The following is a 26119-nucleotide window of genomic DNA, read 5'->3' as shown; positions in this document are numbered from 1 at the left end:
TATTTTATGGGCTGTATATTGTAATAAGTTATGAGTGCGTGTTTGATCTCCCTGTTTAAATGAGCAGCTGTAAGTATCAAAGCAGAGGCGTTTCAAAATAAGAGTCCCAGTGTAAATCGGCCTCATAGCAGAACCCATAATCGAATGACATCTAATTCATATGTATTAATATATATCATCAACCAATTTTAGTGCATATGCATTGAAAGATGCTTTATTTTGGTCTTTACATCAGTTCACTGCACTGCAAAACATGAGCTTCTTCCTCAGTGTTTCTGTCTTGTGTTCCAGCACAAATATCTAAACATCCTTAAACAAGATACATTTACTGGAGACGTCAGATATACTGAGTCTGAATTGAGTTTGTGCTTAAAACAAGAACAGATATCTGCCAATGGAGTCAGAAAAATAAACAGATTTTGAACCCTTTTGATGATATTTTGTCCTGTTTTAAGCATAGATTAGCTTAATTTTGATACATTTTACCAAGAAAAAAGACAATTTTGATTTAAGAACATTTAGATATTTGTGCTGGAAAACGAGAAAAATACTCATCCTTTTTAAATATGATTATAAATAAATCTCATTTCTTCTGCCATGGCGCTGTAGATGCAATAGCAGCGCAGGATTGAACTCAGCGTAACACACAGTTCAATTCACGTTTATTTGTACAGCGCTTTTCACAACACACATCGTTTCAAAGCAGCTTTACAGAAAATGCACATTACAGTTTACAGTGATCTGATATCAGAGGAAACTGTATAAGTTATGCATTTCAGAAATGTACATATACAAATCAGAGTTAGCTAAAAATGTATTAATTTAAACAATGTAATAATTTAATGCAGAAACGATGAGCTCATTGAAGTAATGAATACATGTTTGTTAACAAATGATTATGACATTTAGAAAAGTGTAATATGTCTTATGTTCCAAAGACATTTGTAGTTTGTTTACTCCCGTGTGTGTGTGTGTGTGTGTGTGTGTGTGTGTGTCATCAGTGTGATCATACAGCATCATCATAACACCGTGTCATCATCATCTGTGTTCAGTGTTTTCAGATGTTCCTGCTCGTGTTTCTCCGGGTGAAGCCGATGATTCTTCAGTGTCTGTTTCTGCTCCCAAGATCTCGATCCCGGCGTCGGCTCATCACTTCTGCTTCTCTCTGGACCTGCGCAGCGTTCGGGATCTCAGGACCAGCTTCCCGGTCAACTGCGTCCTCAGGTCGGCTCAAGTGTCCTTTATTTATACAGCGCTTTCACAACACAGAGTTTCACAGCAGCTTTACTGAGATTACAGGAGAATAATGCAGTAAAGTTTGTTTCCAGAAGAGAATAGCGTCTCAGTCCAGCTTAAGGAAGTTCAGTGATGCTTCATTTCTGTTGTAAAGAAGTTATTAATTTAGTTCATTTATATATATATATCCGCTCTGGAGAGAACCGTGATGTCATCGTCAGCTCAGTTCAGTTCTCATATAATGCTGTCAGTGCAGGAGATCAATAATATTGTGGAAGATTACATTAAAGGGGTGGTTCGGGATTTTTGACATCGGACCTCATTTTTAAGTCAGCCTGGTTGTTATTCATCAGTGGAGACATTTTTTTTTTTAAATTATCCAGTCCTTATATTTGGATAGTTAGCTGATGCTAGGCTAGCGCGAGTCAATGGTAGATGTTAGCCAGCCATTAAAAACCGTTTTACCCACTCCACAGTGCACCAAACGCAAATCAATTATAACACTAGACTATCGATGCAAATGTCCGTTGAGAGAATAATGTTAGAAATCAAACTTACCTTTCATCACATTGCATTAGTTATAATTTGTTCCCTGTAATCATAAGCCTTGTCTACAGCAGCAGCGGAGTGATATTGATTACCTAGGCAACCGAGTGAGCCGGTACACACATGTACTACACACACTGTAGTGCGCTTCTGTTCTGTTTACTTTTTGCCGCATTACTAACCGGAGCAAAGTAAAATTCCGCAGCTGCTGAGAAACTAGTTCCTTTGGGATCATTGAGATGAAAGGTAAGTTTGATTTCTAACATTATTCTCTCAACGGACATTTGCATCGATAGTCTAGTGTTATAATTGATTTGCGTTTGGTGCACTGTGGAGTGGGTAAAACGGTTTTTAATGGCAGGCTAACGCATCTACCGTTGACTCGCGCTAGCCTAGCATCGGCTAACTATCCAAATATAAGGACTGGATAATTAAAAAAAAAAAAATTCTCCACTGATGAATAACAAACAGGCTGACTTAAAAATGAGGTCCGATGTCAAAAATCCCGAACCACCCCTTTAAATGTCCACAACTAAGCAAAACAAAAGCCAATGGCTGTAAAAGCCGCTGTAACCCAGGTGACTCTGGGAGTGTGAGCGGACTCTTCTGGAGTGTTGTCACTCGGGTCGTGACTGGGTTCCTCTGGTTGCAGATACGCGTACCAGTTCTTCGGCAGTGCGTCTCCCATCATGACGAGTCCAGCGGTGGAGGTGAAGAAGAACACAGAGGTGTTTCTCCCACAGTCCTTCTGTGCCTTTGACTTCGCCGCTCTGCCCAATCAGCTTCAGGACACGTTCCTCAGGTGAGATCACATGCTCTCCGGCTGGCAGTGCGTCTGAAGTCACACACAGACTCTTTCACACACACACACACACACACACACACACACACACACACACACACACACACACACACACACACAGGCTCTATCACACACACACACACACAGACTCTATCACACACACACACACACACACACACACACACACACACACACACACAGACTCTATCACACACACACACACACACACACACACACACACACACACACACACACACACACACACACACACAGACTCTATCACACACACTGAGGGCTCTATCACACATTCGGTGCAATGCAGCGCCAGGCTGATGAAAACACAAAACACTTGTTGATCGGTTGTTGTTGTGTGTGTTCAGGGTTCCTCTGCTGGTGGAGATGTGGCACAGAGAGCCCAGTTCTCCTGATGTTCTGCTGGGTTCTGTCAGTATTCATCTGTCTCGTCTCCTCAGCTCAGAGAAAACACGGTTCCTGGACCCGTCGGGCCGGCAGCGCTGGAGACAGAGCTGGACTGAGAGGATTCCCATCATTAAAGCCCACGGGTTCGTGTACTCTCAGGCCCCGTCCTCAGTCACACGCTTCCTCTCGGGCCCCGTCCTCAATCACACGCTTCCTCTCGGGCCCCGTCCTCAATCACACGCTTACTCTCGGGCCCCGTCCTCAGTCACACGCTTACTCTCAGGCCCCGTCCTCAGACACACGCTTACTCTCGAGCCCCGTCCTCAAGACACACGCTTACTCTCAGGCCCCGTCCTCAGTCACACGCTTCCTCTCGGGCCCCGTCCTCAATCACACGCTTCCTCTCGGGCCCCGTCCTCAATCACACGCTTACTCTCAGGCCCCGTCCTCAATCACACGCTTACTCTCAGGCCCCGTCCTCAATCACACGCTTACTCTCAGGCCCCGTCCTCAGTCACACGCTTACTCTCGGGCCCCGTCCTCAGTCACACGCTTACTCTCTGGCCCCGTCCTCAATCACACGCTTACTCTCAGGCCCCGTCTTCAGTCACACGCTTACTCTCAGGCCCCGTCCTCAGTCACACGCTTACTCTCAGGCCCCGTCCTCAGTCACACGCTTACTCTCAGGCCCCGTCCTCAGTCACACGCTTACTCTCAGGCCCCGTCCTCAATCACACGCTTACTCTCAGGCCCCGTCCTCAATCACACGCTTACTCTCGGGCCCCGTCCTCAGTCACACGCTTACTCTCAGGCCCCGTCCTCAGTCACACGCTTACTCTCGGGCCCCGTCCTCAATCACACGCTTCCTCTCGGGCCCCGTCCTCAGTCACACGCTTACTCTCGGGCCCCGTCCTCAATCACACGCTTCCTCTCGGGCCCCGTCCTCAGTCACACGCTTCCTCTCGGGCCCCGTCCTCAGTCACACGCTTACTCTCTGGCCCCGTCCTCAATCACACGCTTACTCTCAGGCCCCGTCTTCAGTCACACGCTTACTCTCAGGCCCCGTCCTCAGTCACACGCTTACTCTCAGGCCCCGTCCTCAGTCACACGCTTACTCTCAGGCCCCGTCCTCAGTCACACGCTTACTCTCAGGCCCCGTCCTCAATCACACGCTTACTCTCAGGCCCTGTCCTCAATCACACGCTTACTCTCGGGCCCCGTCCTCAGTCACACGCTTACTCTCAGGCCCCGTCCTCAGTCACACGCTTACTCTCAGGCCCCGTCCTCAGTCACACGCTTACTCTCAGGCCCCGTCCTCAATCACACGCTTCCTCTCGGGCCCCGTCCTCAGTCACACGCTTACTCTCAGGCCCCGTCCTCAGTCACACGCTTACTCTCAGGCCCCGTCCTCAGTCACACGCTTACTCTCAGGCCCCGTCCTCAGTCACACGCTTACTCTCAGGCCCCGTCCTCAATCACACGCTTCCTCTCGGGCCCCGTCTTCAGTCACACGCTTACTCTCGGGCCCCGTCCTCAGTCACACGCTTACTCTCAGGCCCCGTCCTCAGTCACACGCTTACTCTCAGGCCCCGTCCTCAGTCACACGCTTACTCTCAGGCCCCGTCCTCAATCACACGCTTACTCTCAGGCCCTGTCCTCAATCACACGCTTACTCTCGGGCCCCGTCCTCAGTCACACGCTTACTCTCAGGCCCCGTCCTCAGTCACACGCTTACTCTCAGGCCCCGTCCTCAATCACACGCTTCCTCTCGGGCCCCGTCCTCAGTCACACGCTTACTCTCGGGCCCCGTCCTCAATCACACGCTTCCTCTCGGGCCCCGTCCTCAGTCACACGCTTCCTCTCGGGCCCCGTCCTCAGTCACACGCTTACTCTCGGGCCCCGTCCTCAGTCACACGCTTACTCTCAGGCCCCGTCCTCAATCACACGCTTTACTCTCGGGCCCCGTCCTCAGTCACACGCTTACTCTCGGGCCCCGTCCTCAATCACACGCTTACTCTCGGGCCCCGTCCTCAGTCACACGCTTACTCTCGGGCCCCGTCCTCAATCACACGCTTCCTCTCAGGCCCCGTCCTCAGTCACACGCTTACTCTCAGGCCCCGTCCTCAATCACACGCTTACTCTCGGGCCCCGTCCTCAATCACACGCTTACTCTCAGGCCCCATCCTCAATCACACGCTTACTCTCGGGCCCCGTCCTCAATCACACGCTTACTCTCAGGCCCCGTCCTTACTCACACGCTTACTCTCGGGCCCCGTCCTTACTCACACGCTTCCTCTCAGGCCCTGTCCTCAGTCACACGCTTACTCTCGGGCCCCGTCCTCAGTCACACGCTTACTCTCAGGCCCTGTCCTCAGTCACACGCTTACTCTCGGGCCCCGTCCTTACTCACACGCTTCCTCTCAGGCCCTGTCCTCAGTCACACGCTTACTCTCGGGCCCCGTCCTCAGTCACACGCTTACTCTCGGGCCCCGTCCTCAGTCACACGCTTACTCTCAGGCCCCGTCCTCAATCACACGCTTTACTCTCGGGCCCCGTCCTTACTCACACGCTTCCTCTCAGGCCCTGTCCTCAGTCACACGCTTACTCTCGGGCCCCGTCCTCAATCACACGCTTACTCTCGGGCCCCGTCCTCAGTCACACGCTTACTCTCGGGCCCCGTCCTCAATCACACGCTTCCTCTCAGGCCCCGTCCTCAGTCACACGCTTACTCTCAGGCCCCGTCCTCAATCACACGCTTACTCTCGGGCCCCGTCCTCAATCACACGCTTACTCTCAGGCCCCGTCCTTACTCACACGCTTACTCTCGGGCCCCGTCCTTACTCACACGCTTCCTCTCAGGCCCTGTCCTCAGTCACACGCTTACTCTCGGGCCCCGTCCTTACTCACACGCTTCCTCTCAGGCCCTGTCCTCAGTCACACGCTTACTCTCGGGCCCCGTCCTCAGTCACACGCTTACTCTCGGGCCCCGTCCTCAATCACACGCTTACTCTCAGGCCCTGTCCTCAGTCACACGCTTACTCTCGGGCCCCGTCCTCAGACACACGCTTACTCTCGGGCCCCGTCCTCAGTCACACGCTTACTCTCGGGCCCCGTCCTCAGACACACGCTTACTCTCGGGCCCCGTCCTCAGTCACACGCTTACTCTCGGGCCCCGTCCTCAATCACACGCTTACTCTCGGGCCCCGTCCTCAGTCACACGCTTACTCTCGGGCCCCGTCCTCAATCACACGCTTACTCTCGGGCCCCGTCCTCAATCACACGCTTACTCTCGGGCCCCGTCCTCAGTCACACGCTTACTCTCGGGCCCCGTCCTCAATCACACGCTTACTCTCGGGCCCTGTCCTCAATCACACGCTTACTCTCGGGCCCCGTCCTCAGACACACGCTTACTCTCGGGCCCCGTCCTCAATCACACGCTTACTCTCAGGCCCTGTCCTCAATCACACGCTTACTCTCGGGCCCCGTCCTCAGACACACGCTTACTCTCGGGCCCCGTCCTCAATCACACGCTTACTCTCGGGCCCCGTCCTCAGTCACACGCTTACTCTCGGGCCCCGTCCTTACTCACACGCTTACTCTCGGGCCCCGTCCTCAGTCACACGCTTCCTCTCGGGCCCCGTCCTCAGTCACACGCTTCCTCTCGGGCCCCGTCCTCAGTCACACGCTTCCTCTCGGGCCCCGTCCTCAGTCACACGCTTACTCTCGGGCCCCGTCCTCAATCACACGCTTACTCTCGGGCCCCGTCCTCAGTCACACGCTTACTCTCGGGCCCCGTCCTCAGTCACACGCTTACTCTCGGGCCCCGTCCTCAGTCACACGCTTACTCTCGGGCCCCGTCCTCAGTCACACGCTTCCTCTCGGGCCCCGTCCTCAGTCACACGCTTCCTCTCGGGCCCCGTCCTCAGTCACACGCTTCCTCTCGGGCCCCGTCCTCAGTCACACGCTTCCTCTCGGGCCCCGTCCTCAGTCACACGCTTCCTCTCGGGCCCCGTCCTCAGTCACACGCTTCCTCTCGGGCCCCGTCCTCAGTCACACGCTTCCTCTCGGGCCCCGTCCTCAGTCACACGCTTCCTCTCGGGCCCCGTCCTCAGTCACACGCTTCCTCTCGGGCCCCGTCCTCAGTCACACGCTTACTCTCGGGCCCCGTCCTCAGTCACACGCTTACTCTCGGGCCCCGTCCTTACTCACACGCTTACTCTCGGGCCCCGTCCTCAGTCACACGCTTACTCTCGGGCCCCGTCCTCAGTCACACGCTTACTCTCGGGCCCCGTCCTCAGTCACACGCTTCCTCTCGGGCCCCGTCCTCAGTCACACGCTTCCTCTCGGGCCCCGTCCTCAGTCACACGCTTACTCTCGGGCCCCGTCCTCAGTCACACGCTTACTCTCGGGCCCCGTCCTCAGTCACACGCTTACTCTCGGGCCCCGTCCTCAATCACACGCTTACTCTCGGGCCCCGTCCTCAGTCACACGCTTACTCTCGGGCCCCGTCCTCAGTCACACGCTTACTCTCGGGCCCCGTCCTCAGTCACACGCTTACTCTCGGGCCCCGTCCTCAATCACACGCTTACTCTCGGGCCCCGTCCTCAATCACACGCTTACTCTCGGGCCCCGTCCTTACTCACACGCTTACTCTCGGGCCCCGTCCTCAGTCACACGCTTACTCTCGGGCCCCGTCCTCAATCACACGCTTCCTCTCAGGCCCCGTCCTCAGTCACACGCTTACTCTCAGGCCCCGTCCTCAGTCACACACTTACTCTCAGGCCCCGTCCTCAGACACACGCTTACTCTCGAGCCCCGTCCTCAAGACACACGCTTACTCTCGGGCCCCGTCCTCAGTCACACGCTTACTCTCGGGCCCCGTCCTCAGACACACGCTTACTCTCGGGCCCCGTCCTCAGACACACACTTACTCTCAGGCCCCGTCCTCAGACACACGCTTCTTCTCGGGCCCCGTCCTCAGACACACACTTACTCTCAGGCCCTGTCCTCAGACACACACTTTAACCTTAAAGGGTTAGTTCACCTAGTAATTACAAACCCTCATGTTGTTCCGACAGAATTTTCATGTTTGTGTGAACTAACCCTTTAATAGTTGTAATTCATGAATGCTTTGAGTACAGAGCTAAGGTTGTTTGTACTTTATGCATGCAGATAAAGTTAAACATACTTGTATATCCACCTTTAGTATATCAGTGTGCGATTAATAAGAGTTTACAGGACTATGTGCAGTTGTTGGATCATGTCTCGGCTCAATCCCCGCAGCGCACAGGTCTCACCTCTAGATGGCGGCCTCCAAACACACACTGTGAAATCTCTAAGTGAGGGTGTGTTTCTCTTAAAGGGACGGTTCACCCAAAAATGCACATTCTGTCAACATTTCTTCTTTTTCACAGCACAAAAGACGACGTTTTGTTGAATGTTGGGAGCCAGAGAACATTAGACCCCGTTTCAGTGTATGGAGAAAAACACTGATGCATTCTACTGAGGATCTTCTTTTGTGTTTAGCAGAAAGAAAGTCATACAGGTTTGGAGTGACATGAGGGTGAATAAATGATGACAGAATGATCGTTTTTGGGGCGAACTATCTGTTTAATCCCTGTAGTCAATAATGTTATCCCTTCAAACTCATCTTTGATCACCAAAATGACATCACAATGACCAAAATGAAAAATTCTTTATGGCTTAAAATATCTTTAATGTAACTCGACACCCTTGCCTCATTTAGTATGCGTGGTTCTATGAATATGCAAATGAGGCCCGCCTCCACTCACTCACTCAGCTCAGAGATCCACTGGTTGACGATCACACGTTGATCTGATTGGTTACAAGGTAGTTTGTGACGTCAGAAACACCAGCGATTTCAAAGCGTGTTTTTGAGACTGTCTTTGGTTCACTGCAGTTTTAAGGAGGAAATACTCAGCAATGCTGTCGACTTATGAACTTACACATGGTTTGACTTAAAGCAGATTAAACACACCACATAGACACATAAACAACATTAAAATCTGGATCTTGTTTTCGTCTGATCAGTCTGTTTAGAGCAGGTGTCACCAACCCTGCTCCTGGAGGGCTACTGTCCTGCAGACTTTAGGTCCAACCCTGTTCCAACACACCTGCCTGTAATTATCAAGCAACCCTGAACAGCTTGATTAGCTGGTCCAGGTGTGTTTGATTGGGGTTGGAGCTGAAATCTGCAGGACTGTAGCCCTCCAGGAGCAGGGTTGGTGACACCTGGTTTAGAGGAAGTATTTGCAGGTTGAACTGAGCTCTGTGTCCGCAGGTCTGAGAAGTTGGCTGAACTCTGTTATGTGAGCGTTCTTGAAGATCTGGGTTTTGTGAAAGCTCAAGAAATCCTCATCTCGGACTCCTCACAGGTGCTGTATCAGATGTTTACATTCACATTTATGCATTTGGCAGATGCTTTTATCCAAAGCTTGCATTTACATTCTTATCAGTTCTTGCTCACCTTGGGAATCGAACCCATGACCTTGGTGTTGCAAGCGCCAGCGCTCTACTGTTTGAGCTACATGAAAGCTATACAGTTTCTGGAGTGTCTGTGAATGTGAATGCGGCTTGAACAGGAGAATCATGGGTAATGTTTGTTTGCAGGCAGCAGTGGCTCCTCCTCAGGGTCAGGGTGGGTCAGAAACACTCACGCGACCCCGAGAAACCCTGGAGTACAAGGCAGCGCTGGAGCTGGAGATGTGGAAGGAGATGCAGGAAGACATGTTTGATAATCAGGTATCAGTCCATCAGTCTCTGGTTACACTGAAATGTTTAGTCTTTTACTGTTCAAAAGTCTTTTACTGTTACTTGTCTGGCCTTAAAAATTTATAATACAGAATTTTTTAGTACTTTACTTTTACTTTACTACTTTGTAAACTTTACTACTTTGTAAACTTTTACTACTTTACTCTGTTTAACAGTAATTTATTAAATAGATTTGTAAAACATGATGGAAGCCTGTTTCTGCCATGAAATTTATTTTTTTAATTTATTTTTTTAAATGAAAGTTCTGACCGTGTGTGTGTGTGTGTGTGTGTGTGTGTGTGTGTTCAGCTGAAACAGAAGGAGTTGAGTCACATGCAGGCGCTGGCGGAGGAGTGGAGAAGAAGAGATCAGCAACGAGAGGCTCTCATCAAGAAGAAGGTCCACACACACACACACACACACACACACACTCTGACTGCATAAAGGGTTAAATCACACGAGGAATGTTCAGGCTGATTTGTTGCATGGCTCTGTTCCTCACAGTAGTGCAGTAGTAGTTTGATCTGCTGTTATGATCCTCTGGTCACGGTCTGCTGTCGTTCAGATGTAGAAGAGCATGAAAGATCTCATCATGTGATCTGATCATACAGAGTCCCACGGGATTGGGATTAGTGGTCGACTGATACTCATTTTTTGCGATCATTGGCCAATAGAAATCGCTATTTAATTTAAAAATAGTAAAAACACATAAATAACAATTGCTGAAATGAAATGCATTTTTATTTTACATAAAATTTCAAATCTGGATTCACCAAGGTTTGTGGAATTAAATGTTTATTTTCAAAGACTTGTTTAAAATAATATACATGCACACTTGCTGAATGCTGACGATAGAAAGGCAAACATTTACATTTATGCATTTGGCAGACGCTTTTATCCAAAGCACATTTACATTCTTATCAGTTCTTATCAAACACTGTAATTATTTCTCTACTACTAATAATAGAAATGCAAACACTTTTTTTGTATACCGTTTACTTTGTTTAACCGTTGTGTCTAATAATTTATTAGATAGATTTGTAAAACGTTATGAAAGCTTGTTTCTGCCATGAAATAAAAAAAGGAATTCCGACTTTTTAAAAGTTAAAGTTCTGACTTTTTTTCTTTTCTTGCAATTGCTCACAAATCTGGCAAGTGTGAATTATGAGATAAACTCAGGATTGTGAGAAACTCGGAATTGTGAGGAAAAAAATTAGAATTGTGAGATATAAAGTCAGAATTGTGAGATATAACATCAGAATTGTGAGATATAAAGTCAGAATTGTGAGATATAACATCAGAATTGCGAGATATAAAGTCAGAATTGTGAGAAAAAAGTCAGAATTGTGAGAAAAAAGTCAGAATTGTGAGATATAAAGTCAGAATTGTGAGATATAAAGTCAGAATTGTGAGATATAACATCAGAATTGTGAGAAAAAAGTCAGAATTGTGAGATATAAAGTCAGAATTGTGAGATATAAAGTCAGAATTGTGAGATATAAAGTCAGAATTGTGAGATATAAAGTCAGAATTGTGAGAAAAAAGTCAGAATTGTGAGAAAAAAGTCAGAATTGTGAGAAAAAAGTCAGAATTGTGAGAAAAAAAGTCAGAATTGTGAGAAAAAAAGTCAGAATTGTGAGATATAATGTCAGAATTGTGAGATATAAAGTCAGAATCATGAGATATAACGTCAGAATTGTGAGAAAGTCAGAATTGTGAGAAAAAAGTCAGAATTGTGAGAAAAGAGTCAGAATTGTGAGATATAATGTCAGAATTGTGAGATATAAAGTCGAAAGTTGGAATTGTGGATATAAACTCGTAATTGCAAGAGAAAAAAAACTGCAATTCCCTTTTTTAATTGTATTTCTTCATGGTTAAAACAAGCTTCCATAAATCAGAGGCAGTAAACGAACAAGGTGGAGAATGCGTTCTCAGTGCTGTCAAAATAAAAGTCCTGCTTTTGATGCCGATAATTACAAAAATGCTAAATATCGGCTTTGCTGATTTATCTTCCGACCACTAACTGGAAGAACGTGACGGAGAGCAAATGATGACCTGAATGAAATGATTTGTGGGAATCTGTAGCCGTCTCGTGTCACTGAGGTTTATGAGCTGTTGTTTCCTAGGAAGTGGAGTACAGTCTTCTGGAGGAACAGCTACAGAGAACACTGTCTGATCTGGAGAAGAGAGAGCGAGCGCTGGCTCACGCTGAGGCCGAGGTGAGGCTTCAGTGTTCTGCTAAACGCTAGCCTGCTAGCTTCAGTGTTCTGCTAAACGCTAGCCTGCTAGCTTCAGTGTTCTGCTAAACGCTAGCCTGCTAGCTTCAGATGACTGGTGTCTGACTGTGGTTGTGCTGGTTTAGACACAGAGACTCCAGCGCGAGATGCGATCTGAACACGAGCGCAGCATGCGAGAGCTTCAGGACAGCAGCCGGCGTCTGCGAGAGGACTGTGACCACCAGGTGGAGCTGGAGAGGTCAAAGGTCAGGCAGCTCGAGGATCAGCTGACCCGGCAGCGACAGCAGGTAAACGCAGCAAACACACCAGACACGACCTGTGAGATGATCTCTGCCCTTCTGGAAGCGTGAGCTGGGAGGGGCCTGGTGACCCCTGGGGTCGTGAGGTCAAGAGGTCACGCCTGCTGGATCACTGGCTGCTGTCAACACTCGCTAATCCACCCATTCTTAAGTGAAGTGGTTTACTGGTAATCTAGTGATATAGAGGTGTGATCCTGAACTTTACACGCCGGATCGGCGTTTGTCAGTCTTGTAATATCTGAGAAGTGACGTGTTACGTTTACATTTAGTCATCTAGCAGACGCCTTTATCCAGAGCGACAAACCAATGAGGAATAGAAGGAAAGAAGAGCTCAAAATACAGTTTAGACATTGCTTAGCGTAGCATAAGCCAGACAAGGGAGGGATTCAAGGAAAAGGAAATATTTTTATGAGGTTACCCATAACTGACTGTGTTTACAATAATTTCGCATCATAAAATAGACTCGTGATTTTCTCCTCATCTGAGTCTCTGGGTTTCTGAAGTAAAGCCAGTGATATTGTGCTGGTCATGTGACTCATTGTTCTGGTCATGTGACTGTATAACAGTAGTACTATGTTCACCATGATGATTTTGAATTGCTTGAAATATGATTGGAATCGCTTCAAAAAAGGAAAATACAGTTCAGTGCAACATGTGTCATATCGGGAACATTATGATTGTGTGTTTGGAACATGGATTTAAATGGTGAGACTTTGTTTTTGTAATCAGACTCTCAAAAATAATATAAACATTTGGATTTGGATTTATCGGGCAATATATCGGTTATCGGCTTTCAAATATAAAGAATTATCCATTATCGGACAAATGTTTCATATCGGCGCATCCCTAATAATATATGAACGTTTTGTGCTGATCTGAGATCTGTGTCGGCGTTTCTTTAAAAGTCTGGATTTCATCAGTTTTTGAAGACGCACTTTCATATGTTGCCATAAGGGCCGGAAAATATTGGAGGCTTGAGGCGGAAAAGTGACACAATATGCTCCTGCATAATTACAACTAAATCTATTCTGACTTCACGATCAAAATCAAATGTGAAAATGGCAGCATCACATTTAGATCTGCTCATGTTTCATTATCATGTTTTGCAGCGTTTTTGTTGAATTATGTGTTTTTTTCTCTATTGTCTTTTCTTTCTTTATTCCTTTTTTTTAAGACGCACATTAATTTAAAGTTTTGGATCGGATTTGGGTTTTTAAAAGAAGTCTCTTCTGCTCACTAAGGATGCATTTATTTGATAAAAAAAAAGAAACTAATATTGTTAAATATTTTGACAATTTAAAATAGTGGAGCGGCTAAGTGCTTATGTTTGGCAGAATCGTTCAGTTTATGATACAAGCGTGAAAATTGGCATGAGCAGTCTCCATGGGTCACTTGACAAGAAAATTGTCCGAGCCACTTGAAATTTCAAGATGGCGGCCATTTTTCAAGATGGCCGACACCTTAGTGGACCAGTTAAGTGATATAGTGGTTTATTTGGTGATACAAGCATGAAAATTGGCATGAGCAGTCTCCATGGGTCACTTGACAAGAAAATTGTCCGAGCCACTTGAAATTTCAAGATGGCGGCCATTTTTCAAGATGGCCGACACCTTAGTGGAGCAGTTAAGTGATATAGTGGTTTATTTGGTGATACAAGCATGAAAATTGGCATGAGCAGTCTCCATGGGTCACTTGACAAGAAAATTGTCCGAGCCACTTGAAATTTCAAGATGGCGGCCATTTTTTAAGATGGCCGACACCTTAGTGGAGCAGTTAAGTGATATAGTGGTTTATTTGGTGATACAAGCATGAAAATTGGCATGAGCAGTCTCTGTGGGTCACTTGACAATAAGCCACCTACAGTTACTTGAAATTTCAAGATGGCCACCACCTTAGTGGAGCAATTGGGCTTAAGAAATCATTTAGTTGGTGATACAAGCATGAAAATTGCCATGAGCCTAATTGCTCCACTAAGGTGGTGGCCATCTTGAAAAATGGCCACCATCTTGAAATTTCAAGTAGCTGTGGGTGGCTTATTGTCAAGTGACCCATGGAGACTGCTCATGCCAATTTTCATGCTTGTATCACCAAATAAACCACTATATCACTTAACTGCTCCACTAAGGTGTCGGCCATCTTGAAAAATGGCCGCCATCTTGAAATTTCAAGTGGCTCTGACAATTTTCTTGTCAAGTGACCCACAGAGACTGCTCATGCCAATTTTCATGCTTGTATCACCAAATAAACCACTATATCACTTAACTGCTCCACTAAGGTGTCGGCCATCTTGAAAAATGGCCGCCATCTTGAAATTTCAAGTGGCTCAGACAATTTTCTTGTCTAGTGACCATCAGAGACTGCTCATGCCAATTTTCACGCTTGTATCATAAACTGAACGATTATATCACTTAGCCGCTCCACTAAAATAACTGTTTTCTATTTTAAAATGTAATCTATTCCTGTGATCATTCTTGTGATCAGAAATCATTCTAATATGCGGATTTGATGCTCAAAAACTTTCTATTTATCAACTAATCCTGAAGTAAAAATGTAAATAACTGTTTTCAGCATTGATATAATAATCATAAATGTTTCTTGATCATCAAATCCTCATATTAGAGTGATTTCTGAAGGATCATGTGACACTGAAGACTGGAGTAATGATGCTGAACATTCAGCTTTGATCACAGGAATAAATTACACTTTACTGTATATTCACATAGAAAATGGTTATTTTAAATTGTCATAATATTTAACAATATTTTTTTTTTTTTATCAAATAAATGCAGCCTTGGTGAACAGAAGAGACTTCTTTTAAAAACAATAAAAATCTTTCCGATCCAAAACTTTTGATTGGTAGTGTGTGTGTGTGTGTGTGTGTGTGTGTGTGTGTATATATGTATGTTTTATAAGATAATAGTGAATGTTTGTTATTGGCATCTTTCTGCGTGTAGAATGTTCCCAGGAGTTCTCGTTATCACTGATGTAATTAATCACCAGACCAAAGCTGAGTTTTCTGTGGTGAGATCCAGCGTCTGTTTCCTATTGAGCATCTCGCGTCTCCGGCTCTCGGACAGCCCACTGCTGAAATACTTCAGCCTGCCGTCTCATTTCTTCCCAGAAAACATCTGGCCCGCCACAGCGCTAACAAATCAAGCAAAGTAGGTTTCTGACATGCGAAAGAGAAGATGAGAGCGCTCCGGCGTATATATCGCCTTCCCTCTGGTGTCAGGAACGTGTAAACATACATTTGTCCCGCGTCGACACACACTAACCGGTTTATCCAGGCAGAATCCTCCTCTTTCTGGACACAATCTCCTCGTTTGCGAACACCAAACATGGAGTGTCAGATCTGGCAGCGTCTGCTTCCTGTCAGAGAGGAGCGGGAATGGAGAGCGCTTGTAAGGTTTTAGTTGGACTGGACGCTGTCTAACACTCCTGGAGTGTTTCAGCGGTAGCCGCTCACTCGCGAGCTGATGGATGCGCTGCTCGACGGAGACGTGCTACACACACACACACACACACACACACACACACACACACACACACACACACACACACACACACACACACACACACACACACACACACACTGCGGCCCTCAGCACTTCTCTCAGTTTAACGGTGTTGCTTCACCTCAGAGCTGAATGTGAGAAGTGAGCCTGTGAATCATGTCTGAGTATTTCATCAGATTTAACGACTGAACCCTTTAAAGCTCCTGTATTATATTTAATACACACATTTCTCTCAGTGATTGATCATTTACACTCTTTTATCCAGTAAAAGTCTTTTAGTGTAATTGTACACACGTCCTCCTTCAGCTCGAGCTTCACGAGTCTTTGTGTCAGATCTGACCTCATTATATCAAGTAAACGCAAGAATAACTTTGATATTGTTTGTGATATTTTAACTCAGTTTTTTAGTACAACTTAAATTAAGTATTTTTTATTATACATCTATATTTTTTAGATTAAATTAAATACTTATACATACATATTATACATGTATAATAAAAAATAATACATTCAAGTTATACTAAAAATACTTTAAAAATTGTACAAATGTAAAAAATATATGCAAAAATTATTTTAGATATTCAAGTTATACTAAAATACTTAAATATTATTATTTAAGTATTTAAGTACTTATAAATATTATAAGTATATACTTTTTACTATATTCAAGTTATTCTAAAAATACTTCAAAATAAGCAACTTTACTTGATTAAACAGTAACAGACATCATTTTTAGAAAATCACGCTTTTTAGGAAGGTTTATTTGTTTATCTCTCATTGTATTGCATTACATTGTTTTAAAAGTAATCAATAATTTTATCCATTAAAACTCATCTTTGATCACCGAAATGACACATTTAAATGTTTTTTCCTTGATGAATGTAAATCATCTTGAATGTAACTCGACACCCTCGCCTCATTTAGTATGCGCGGTTCTATGAATATGCAAATGAGCCCCGCCTCCACTCACTCACTCAGCTCAGAGATCCACTGGTTGACGATCACACGTTGATCTGATTGGTTACAAGGTAGTTTGTGACGTCAGAAACACCAGCGATTTCAAAGCGTGTTTTTGAGACTGTCTTTGGTTCACTGCAGTTTTAAGGAGGAAATACTCAGCAATGCTGTCGACTTATGAACTTACACATGGTTTGTCTTAAAGCAGATTAAACACACCACATAGACACATAAACAACATTAAAAGCTGGATTTTCACCACAGGGGGACTTTAAAAGAACAGAGCTTTGATCATCAAGCATTTAAATATTTTACAAAGACATATTATTGGCAGATATTGATATTTATATGCATTTTCTGCAAGTATCTGCTGTGCTGTTATAAAGATCTCAATGATTTTCATTACAAGCCATTAGAATATATATATGTAAATATCAGCATCTGCACCAAATTGCATATTTTTGCATATTATTCTTCTGAACATAACGGAGATGTTTTTTCCTCCATATTCTCACTATATCAAACAATATGTAATGTAATGTCTTGATGTATTAAATATGATACACATTTTTTTTAATTAATGTTTATTAAGGTTAAGAAATAGATCTTTTTGGACTATATGTCAAGCTTTACAGGGTTAACTTGGGTGAGAATCTTTTGCACTTTTTTCCCATTTGTCTTTTGCTCAATGATCATGTTGTTTCCACTCTTAAAGATGCAAGAGTCTGAGAACAAACACAAGCATCTGGAGAAGGAGTTCCAGCAGTTCCGGGATCAGCAGAGCGTTCGGCCCGAGGTCCGTTTGCAGTCCGAGATCAACCTGTTGACCCTCGAGAAGGTCAGAGACGCCACACTGACACACACACACACACACACACACACACACACACACACACACACACACACATGATCAACACACCTCATATGTGTATATACAAAGGCTGTTTTGGGAACCTACTCATACGTCTTTATTATTAAGGTGGAACTGGAGAGGAAACTGGAATCGGCAACTAAATCTAAACTCCACTATAAGCAGCAGTGGGGACGAGCCCTGAAGGAGCTGGCCAGATTTAAACAGGTAACACACCTGTACACACACTGATGATGATGATGATGATGGTACTGTTACTCTAGTAGTTTTGACACGGGTGTCATTAATACATGAATGCTATCAGACGTACTAGTTTTAAACTCAGACGGGATCAGATTATTTTGTGCATAATTAAGAAAAAACTAATTAAACTGGGCCAATCTCATGACAATATCTCACCAAAAATACGTATTTTGCATAAAGAAAATTACTATTACTACTGTGATATTATTTTCATGACAATTAAAGACGTTTACTTCTTATGACTGTAATGCGTCTGGATGATTTTACTTTGTAACTGGTTTGTGATTCTCACAATTGTATTTTTTTGTATTCAAGTTATACTAAAAATACTTAAAAAATATTATAAATGTATAATAAAAAATACTGTATTCAAGTTATACTAAAATACTTAATTTTTTTTAAATATTATACATATACATTTTTTACTATTCAAGTTATTCTAAAAATACTTACAAATAATTTTACAAATATTATAAATATATAAACACTTAAATTTATTTTTAGTACAACTCGAATGTAGTATTTTTTTTTATTTAAAGTATTCAAGTTATACTAAAAATACTTTAAAAATATTTTTAAAAATACAAATATATTCAAACATTTTTACTGTATTCAGGTTATACTAAAATACTTAAAAATATGTTTTAAATATTATAAATATATGCTTTTTTTACTATATGCAAGTTATTCTAAAAATACTTAAAAAATAATAAATGTATAAAATACTACATTAATAAACACTTTTAAAGAATTCAAGTTATACTAAAATACTTATTATTTTTAAAATATTATAAATATATTATTTATTTACTGCATTCAGGTAATACTTAAAAAAAAAAAAATATATATATATATATATATATATATATATATATATATATATTCTTTTTTTTTTTTTTTTACTGTATTCAAGTTATACTAAAATACTTTAAATATATATATTTTTAAATATAAATGTATTTTAAATCTTATAAAATAAATATTTAAATCAGCATAAACCCAGTACAACAAAGAGTGTAATAGTACATTCATTCTTTAGCATTTAAATATATGTTTTTCCCATTAATGAGACAGTCGTGAGAATCTGGTGTAAATGTGCTTCGGTCTCATGAAAATAACGTCACATTGTAAAAAATCTTAATGGCTCTAAAAATAGCCGTGAGTTTGAGCTCTGGATCCAGTCAGCCTGCAGGGTCTCGACTGCGCTCAGAAGAATAATGGACCGGTTTACTGCTCTAAACCAGACGTGAACGCCAGTTCTCATGGAAAAAAAACCTGGAGAAACTGTGAGCTGTCACGAGCCGCAGTGAAACATCACCAGTGAACCCAGTCCGGGACCAGTACAGTGTAAACAGAAGCGTTATCAGCCTGCTAATAACTGTTACAGACACACACCAGCTGGAGCGTCTGAGCCGCGCTTTCCCTCCGCTTTCTTCTCCAGTGCCAGATATATATAAAGAAAACATCTGATGATTCATGGCTCTCAGAGGCCTCCATAACCTAATATGATATTGAACTATAAATCAGGCCTGTATTATGTTCAACATTAAACATCTGAATATCAAGTTGGCTTGTTGGAAGATCGATGGGTGAGTTTAAGTGCGTCGTTTTTCACTTAAATAATTCTCATGTAACTAGAAACAGTGCATGTACACTAACAGTCAAAAGAGTTTTAATGTTTTTAAAAGAGTCTCTTCTGCTCACCAAAGCTGCGTTTATTTGATCAAAAATACAGTAAAAATATGAAATATTATTATTATAATGTAAATCAGCTGTTTTCTATGTGAATATATAGTAAAGTGTAATTTATTCCTGTGATCAAAGCTGAATGTTCAGCATCATTACTCCAGTCTTCAGTGTCACATGATCCTTCAGAAATCACTCTAATATGAGGATTTGATGATCAAGAAACATTTATGATCATTATCAGTGTTGAAAACAGTTTTTACATTTTTATTTCAGGATTCTTTGATGAATAGATAGTTCAAAAGAACAACATTTATCTAAAATCGAAAGCTTTTGTAACATTAAACACTACCGTTCATAAATTTGGGGTCAGTAAGAATTTTTATTTTTGGGGGGAAAGAAATAAAAGAAATCAATACTTTTATTAATCATGAATGAATTAAATTGATCAAAATCTACAGTAAAGAAAATTATGTTACAAAAGATTCAATTGCAAATAAATGCTGTTTTTTTTGTACTTTCTATTCATAAAATAATCCTGAATTTATTTATTTTTTACACAACTGTTTTCAACATTGATAATAATCATAAATGTTTCTTGATCATCAAATCCTCATATTAGAGTGATTTCTGAAGGATCATGTGACACTGAAGACTGGAGTAATGATGCTGAACATTCAGCTTTGATCACAGGAATAAATTACATTTTAAAATATATTAAAATAGAAAACAGTAATTTCAAATAATTTAATTTTTTATTTATTTTTTAAATATTTTTGGGTATTTTTAATCCAATAAATGCAGCCTTGGTGAGCAGAAGAGACTTCTTTTAAAAGCATTAAAAATCTTACCGACCCCAGACTACGACTTTTCGTAGTGTGTGTTGCAGATGTTTGAGACGACAGAGAGCACATGTGTTCATCAGACATGAGTGTCCAGATCTGTTTCTGGGGAAATGTCCCGAATGTTCCCCGTCAGGACGAGTCTCTGCAGAAAACTGTTCTTGAGTCGCGTCGAGACGGGTCATTCACTGGTCACGCGTGTGTTTACACAAGCCATCCTCAGCCTTTATCACACACACACACACACACCTCGATGAGAACTCTGGGAACGCTTCACGGGTAGCGAAGGAGACTCAGATCTTCAGGATAGTTTTGGCTGTAAGTCAAGGCCACATCTGAGTGTGTGTTTTCACTTCTCGCTGCAGCGAGTGTTTTACTATGATGTAACGCATCAGGAAAACTGCAGATTGGATGGGATTACCTCAAACACATCATCAATAGAATCAAGAGTTTTCACAGACGCTTTATATTGATGCGCTGCTGGAAAACTGTTCAACCTACAGATTTCATGTTTCCCATTAAAACGGGAGATTAAAACCATTGATTGAAAAAAAAGTCCTATAAAAATACTCAATTATTTTAGGAATTAAGGCCCATTAAGGCCCATAAATACAGTCATGTAAGTTCTGTCATGAAACTCTAGGTGGCGCTGGCCGATCGGGCCTTAACTCAACCTATTCTAGTTCGAAGAACTCCAATTTACTCCTTCTTCAGAGTCGGTCTAAAGGGGCTTTCGCACCGGATAGTTCTAGGAACTCAGTTATAGGATCTAGCCTCCAGGGTGATTCCCCGAGAACTACTGGTTCCCTCAGGAACGTTTTCCTGGTTGTGTTCGCAGCGCCAGTAGGAGCTCTGAAGTGACGAAAGCCACGCGTGTTGTTGAGACTTTTATTTTGACGGCGCTGAGAACGCCTGAACACACAGCGCTCGCATTCTCCGTGTTCATTAGTTTACAATCTGTCTAACAGCCCTGTCTTATATGTTATTATACAGAACTGTTATACACAGATAGTAGACAGTGATGAAGAGTTATTAGCGTCTGCCGTGTGTTTGATGTCCAGTGTTGCTGAGCAGAAATACATAATCATGTTTCTCTTGATGTCCTCAAAGTCGCGTTGGATTTTCTCCTCAGTGTAAAGATTAAGAGCTCCATCTATCCCTGTTTTCCATGTTCATAGAGTTAGTTACTGGAGTAAATATATAGGCTATAATCTGTGTTTACACAGCCTTTTTAATAATGGCGTGTGCTGATGTTTCACGTGCATTCGGCCAATCAGCGAACACTGACGTCACTGTAGTTCCTGTAGCGCTGGTTTAAGGGGCTTTCGAGCCTTCTCATAGTTCCTAGAACTATTGGCGGAAGTTCCTGGTTTTCGGCGTGTTCACTCCGCAGGAACTAGGAACGATTTTAGTTCTAGGAACTCTTTTGGAGGAACTAATTTACTCCTCCTCCAGAGTCGGTCTAAACCAGCGCTACAGGAACTACAGTGACGTCAGTGTTCACTGATTGGCCGAATGCACGTGAAACACCAGCACACGCCATTATTAAAAAGGCTGTGTAAACACAGATTATAGCCTATATATTTACTCCACAAACTAACTCTATGAACATGGAAAACAGGGATAGATGAAGCTCTTAATCTTTACGCTGAGGAGAAAATCCAACGCGACTTTGAGGGATCAAGAGAAACATGATTATGTATTTCTGCTCAGCAACACTGGACATCAAACACACGGCAGACGCTAATAACTCTTCATCACTGTCATCTGTGTATAACAGTTCTGTATAATAACATATAAGACAGGACTGTTAGACAGATCGTAAAGTAATGAACACGGAGAATGCGAGCGCTGTGTGTTCAGGCGTTCTCAGCGCCGTCAAAATAAAAGTCTCAACAACACGCGTGGCTTTCGTCACTTCAGAGCTCCTACTGGCGCTGCGAACGCAACCAGGGAAAACGTTCCTGAGGGAACCATTAGTTCTCGGGGAATCACCCTGGAGGCTCGTTCCTAGAACTACCCGGTGTGAAAGCTGATAGGGCACAGCTGATTGGTTCCTGCTGTATCAGTAGCCAATGAGCTCAACCTTCAGCTACTGGCAAGCTTTCAGAACCCCTCCTCCTTCCCCAGCTCCACCTGTGTGGATCTGCTATGGGTTATTCATGTGCGCGATATAAAGCCGCATGTCTTGTTCAAGTCCTGTACTTGCTCTGCAGCAGCAATAACACCATATATGATATCGTTCTGTTTATTATTATAAGCGCTGGAGATTAAATGCTGATTGGCTGTCAGTGTTTTTATCCTTCATCTGCTGGAAGAAGTCGCTCTGAAAGTGTTTCCAGTTACGTTATTTCTGTGTCGTTATCGTGCCGTTGTTGACTATTCTTTTATATTTTTAAAACTGTAACTCAATATGAATGTGTGTGATAAGATGGTGTTGGTTGTGCTGATAGTTGAGTGTGTGTGTGTGGTGTGTGTGTTCAGCGTGAGCAGGAGAACGCCATGACACGCCTGAAGAAGCAGCAGCAGGAGCTGGAGCACATGAGGCTTCGATACCTGGCGTCTGAGGAGAAGGAGGCCGTCACGAGCGAGAAGCACGAGCTGCAGGACATACGCAACCAGCTCAACAGGTCAAACAGCACAATACCAGGAATAACTTACACTTTACTATATATTCACATAGAAAACAGCTGATTTACATTGGAATAATATTTCACAATATTACCGTTTTTTTTTGTGGGTTTTTTTCTTTTCTTTTTTTTAATAAACACAGCCTCAGTGAGCAGAAGAGCCTTCTCTTAAAAACATTAAAAAAAACTTACAGATTCAACTCTTTTGACTGTTAGTGTACATGCAGTGTTTCTACTACTAAGTTACATGAGAATTATTTACGTGAAAAACGACGCACCTAAACTCACCTATTGATCTTCCAACAAGCCAACTTGATATTCAGATGTTTAATGTTGAACATAAGCATAAATTGTGATAATTTAAATAAGTCATTCAAGTCATCATAAAACTCAAGTCTTCTCTTCCCTATTGTGTCGTATATCCGAGTTCTTCTGGCACAAGAACATGTGGCTTGATTTTGAATTTGGAATTGATTGGATGGTTGTGGTTTGCTATTGGTGGATCTCATGTGAGTGACAGGTTATAGCCCCGCCCACATCATCAGAGAAGAGATTTAATTGTAGTTTCACATGGAAATACTTCACAACACATTAATTCTGTGTCAAATGACATTAAAGGGATAGTTCACCCAAAACTGAAAATCAGCCCATGATTTACTCTCCCTCAACTCATCCTAGGTGTATATGACATTCTTCTTTCAGACGAACACAATCTGAGTTATATATATATATATATATATATATATATATATATATATATATATATATATATATATATATATATATATATATATATAAAAAAGTTTTTTAGTCGATAAAGTTTTAAATATGGATATTTTTCTTACACAAACGCATTGCTTCAGAAGTCCTTTATTAACCCCCTGGAGCCTGTGGAGCACTTTAAGTAAGGGTTAATGCTCTTCGAGGTGTCCATTGTCTGGTATTAATGGACGACGGCGAGGCGTGAACCGTCCGAAGCGCAGCGGAGCGCCGAAGTCCATTAATACCTGACAATGGACACCTCGAAGGGCATTAACCCGCTTAATGGTCACTTGCCAAATAACACATTTTTTAAACATTAGTTTATATTTTAATTAGTTTTACAATCGAAATCTAAAGTTTTTAATAATAATAATAATAATAATATGTTTATTTTCTATAGCGCCTTTCAAGAACCCAAGGTCGCTTCACAATGCAATACAAATAACAAACAAACAGCAAGCAAACAGATACAAAGACCATCTGCTTATAACAGACAAACAATTGACATGAATCAAAGAAAAACATATTGTACTATCAAAGCATACAATTACGACAAAGTAAGTAGCAAATAGGGCTGAGAAAGTGGGGAACAGGGAAAACAGTGTCGAGGATACTTATTTATTGGGCAAGCTTGAAGATATGAGTTTTAAGTTGTTTTTTGAAAGACCAGATGTTGTCGGCCGCACGAAGATTCGGGGGCAGCTTATTCCAAAGCTTTGGGCCAACAACACTAAAAGCCCTACCGCCCACCGTAGAGAGTCTGACCCGGGGTACTACGAGTAGGTTTTCAGTGCTGGACCTAAGGACCCGAGTTGGAAGATATGGCTGTACCAAATCAACAAGGTATTTGGGTGCCGGGCCATGGAAGGCTTTATACACTAGGACCAACAGTTTGAATTGGATGCGGTTTATGACAGGAAGCCAGTGCAGTTGTTGAAGGATAGGAGTGATATGGGCAGATTTTTTATTATATGTGAGGGCTCGTGCAGCAGAGTTTTGTACCATTTGAAGGCGGTGTATTGCTTTGGTGGGTAGTCCGCTGTATAATGAATTACAGAAGTCCAATCTGGAAGTGATGAAAGCGTGAATGACAGTTTCTGCATCTATAAAGGTAAGAGATGGGCGAATACGCACAATATTCCGCAGGTGAAAGAAGCATGATTTGACAGTCTGACTAATGTGTGAGTGAAAGCAGAGCGTGGGGTCGAACAAAACTCCCAAATTCCGTACAGTTTTTGAAGGCCTAATCTCAATACCATCTATATCGATAAAAATGTCATGTCTTGGTGAGCCCTGTGATCTAGGGTTAATCAACAGGATTTCGGTTTTACCAGCATTAAGCTGTAGAAAGTTAGAGGACATCCATGTTTTAAGTTCGTGGAGGCAGGAGATAACTGAAGAGGGTGGAAATGATGAGTTGGGATTGATTGTGAAGTAAATTTGAATGTCATCAGCATAGCTATGAAAATTGAGGCCATGCTGTCTGATGATCTGACCTAACGGTAGCAAGTAGATTAGAAATAGAAGCGGGCCAAGTACAGAGCCTTGGGGCACACCGTGAGAAACAGACACAGAGCGTGAACGATTCTTACCTATCTTAACAAATTGTTGTCTATCACATAGATACGAGGTCAACCACTGAAGTGCCGCACCCGTGATGCCTATTGCAGACAATCGTGAGATAAGTGTAGAGTGGCACACAGTGTCAAATGCTGCACTGAGGTCAAGGAGAACCAGGATACTATGTGCACCAGAATCAGAAGCCAGAAGGAGATCATTTAGTACTTTTAGAAGAGCTGTTTCTGTGCTGTGGTATGTACGGAAACCAGATTGAAGAGGTTCAAAGAGATTATGTCTCTCTAAGTGTGATTGCAGTTGTGCCACAACTACCTTCTCAAGTAGCTTGCCAACGAAAGCGAGGTTTGATATTGGTCTATAATTGCTATGAATGGCGTTGTCGAGGCCGGGCTTCTTGAGGATTGGAGTAATGGCCGCTACTTTCAGATTAAGCGGAACAGTGGCAGTGGCAAGAGACCTGTTAATAAGGTGGGTAATAGGTTGAATGAGTAAAGACAAATGAGTTTTTAGAAGGTATGTTGGAATAGGATCAAGTGTACAGGAGGTAGAGTTTGATTTGTTAATCAATTTTTCAACCACAGATGTATTAGTGAGTGAAAAAGTGTCTAGCGGACAACCAATCAAATATGGAGTTGAAGGGGTAGCTGCAGTAGAAGAAAACGACTGATAAATGTTGTCAATTTTTTGAAGGAAAAAAGACTGAAAACTTTCACAAAGATCAGCA

The 26119-nt window shown here is 43.0% G+C and overlaps 1 protein-coding gene across 1 annotated transcript in view; it reads left to right on the top strand.

The window, feature by feature from the left end:
* cep120 (centrosomal protein 120) overlaps positions 1 to 26119 on the top strand; it is a 43035-nt gene that overhangs the window by 10276 nt on the left and 6640 nt on the right. Inside the window, exons 9-19 of the mRNA XM_079896369.1 lie at positions 1053 to 1224; positions 2435 to 2584; positions 2965 to 3147; positions 9306 to 9399; positions 9635 to 9766; positions 10085 to 10174; positions 11902 to 11994; positions 12138 to 12299; positions 17499 to 17621; positions 17763 to 17861; positions 22910 to 23055. Of these exons, the coding sequence (XP_079752495.1) occupies positions 1053 to 1224; positions 2435 to 2584; positions 2965 to 3147; positions 9306 to 9399; positions 9635 to 9766; positions 10085 to 10174; positions 11902 to 11994; positions 12138 to 12299; positions 17499 to 17621; positions 17763 to 17861; positions 22910 to 23055 (1444 nt within the window). The remainder of the gene's footprint in view (positions 1 to 1052; positions 1225 to 2434; positions 2585 to 2964; positions 3148 to 9305; positions 9400 to 9634; positions 9767 to 10084; positions 10175 to 11901; positions 11995 to 12137; positions 12300 to 17498; positions 17622 to 17762; positions 17862 to 22909; positions 23056 to 26119) is intronic.

The sequence above is a fragment of the Squalius cephalus genome, assembly GCF_949319135.1.
Source record: "Squalius cephalus genome assembly, chromosome: 16".
NCBI classification, from domain to species: domain Eukaryota; kingdom Metazoa; phylum Chordata; class Actinopteri; order Cypriniformes; family Leuciscidae; genus Squalius; species Squalius cephalus.
This window is presented reverse-complemented; position numbering and strand designations above follow the sequence as displayed.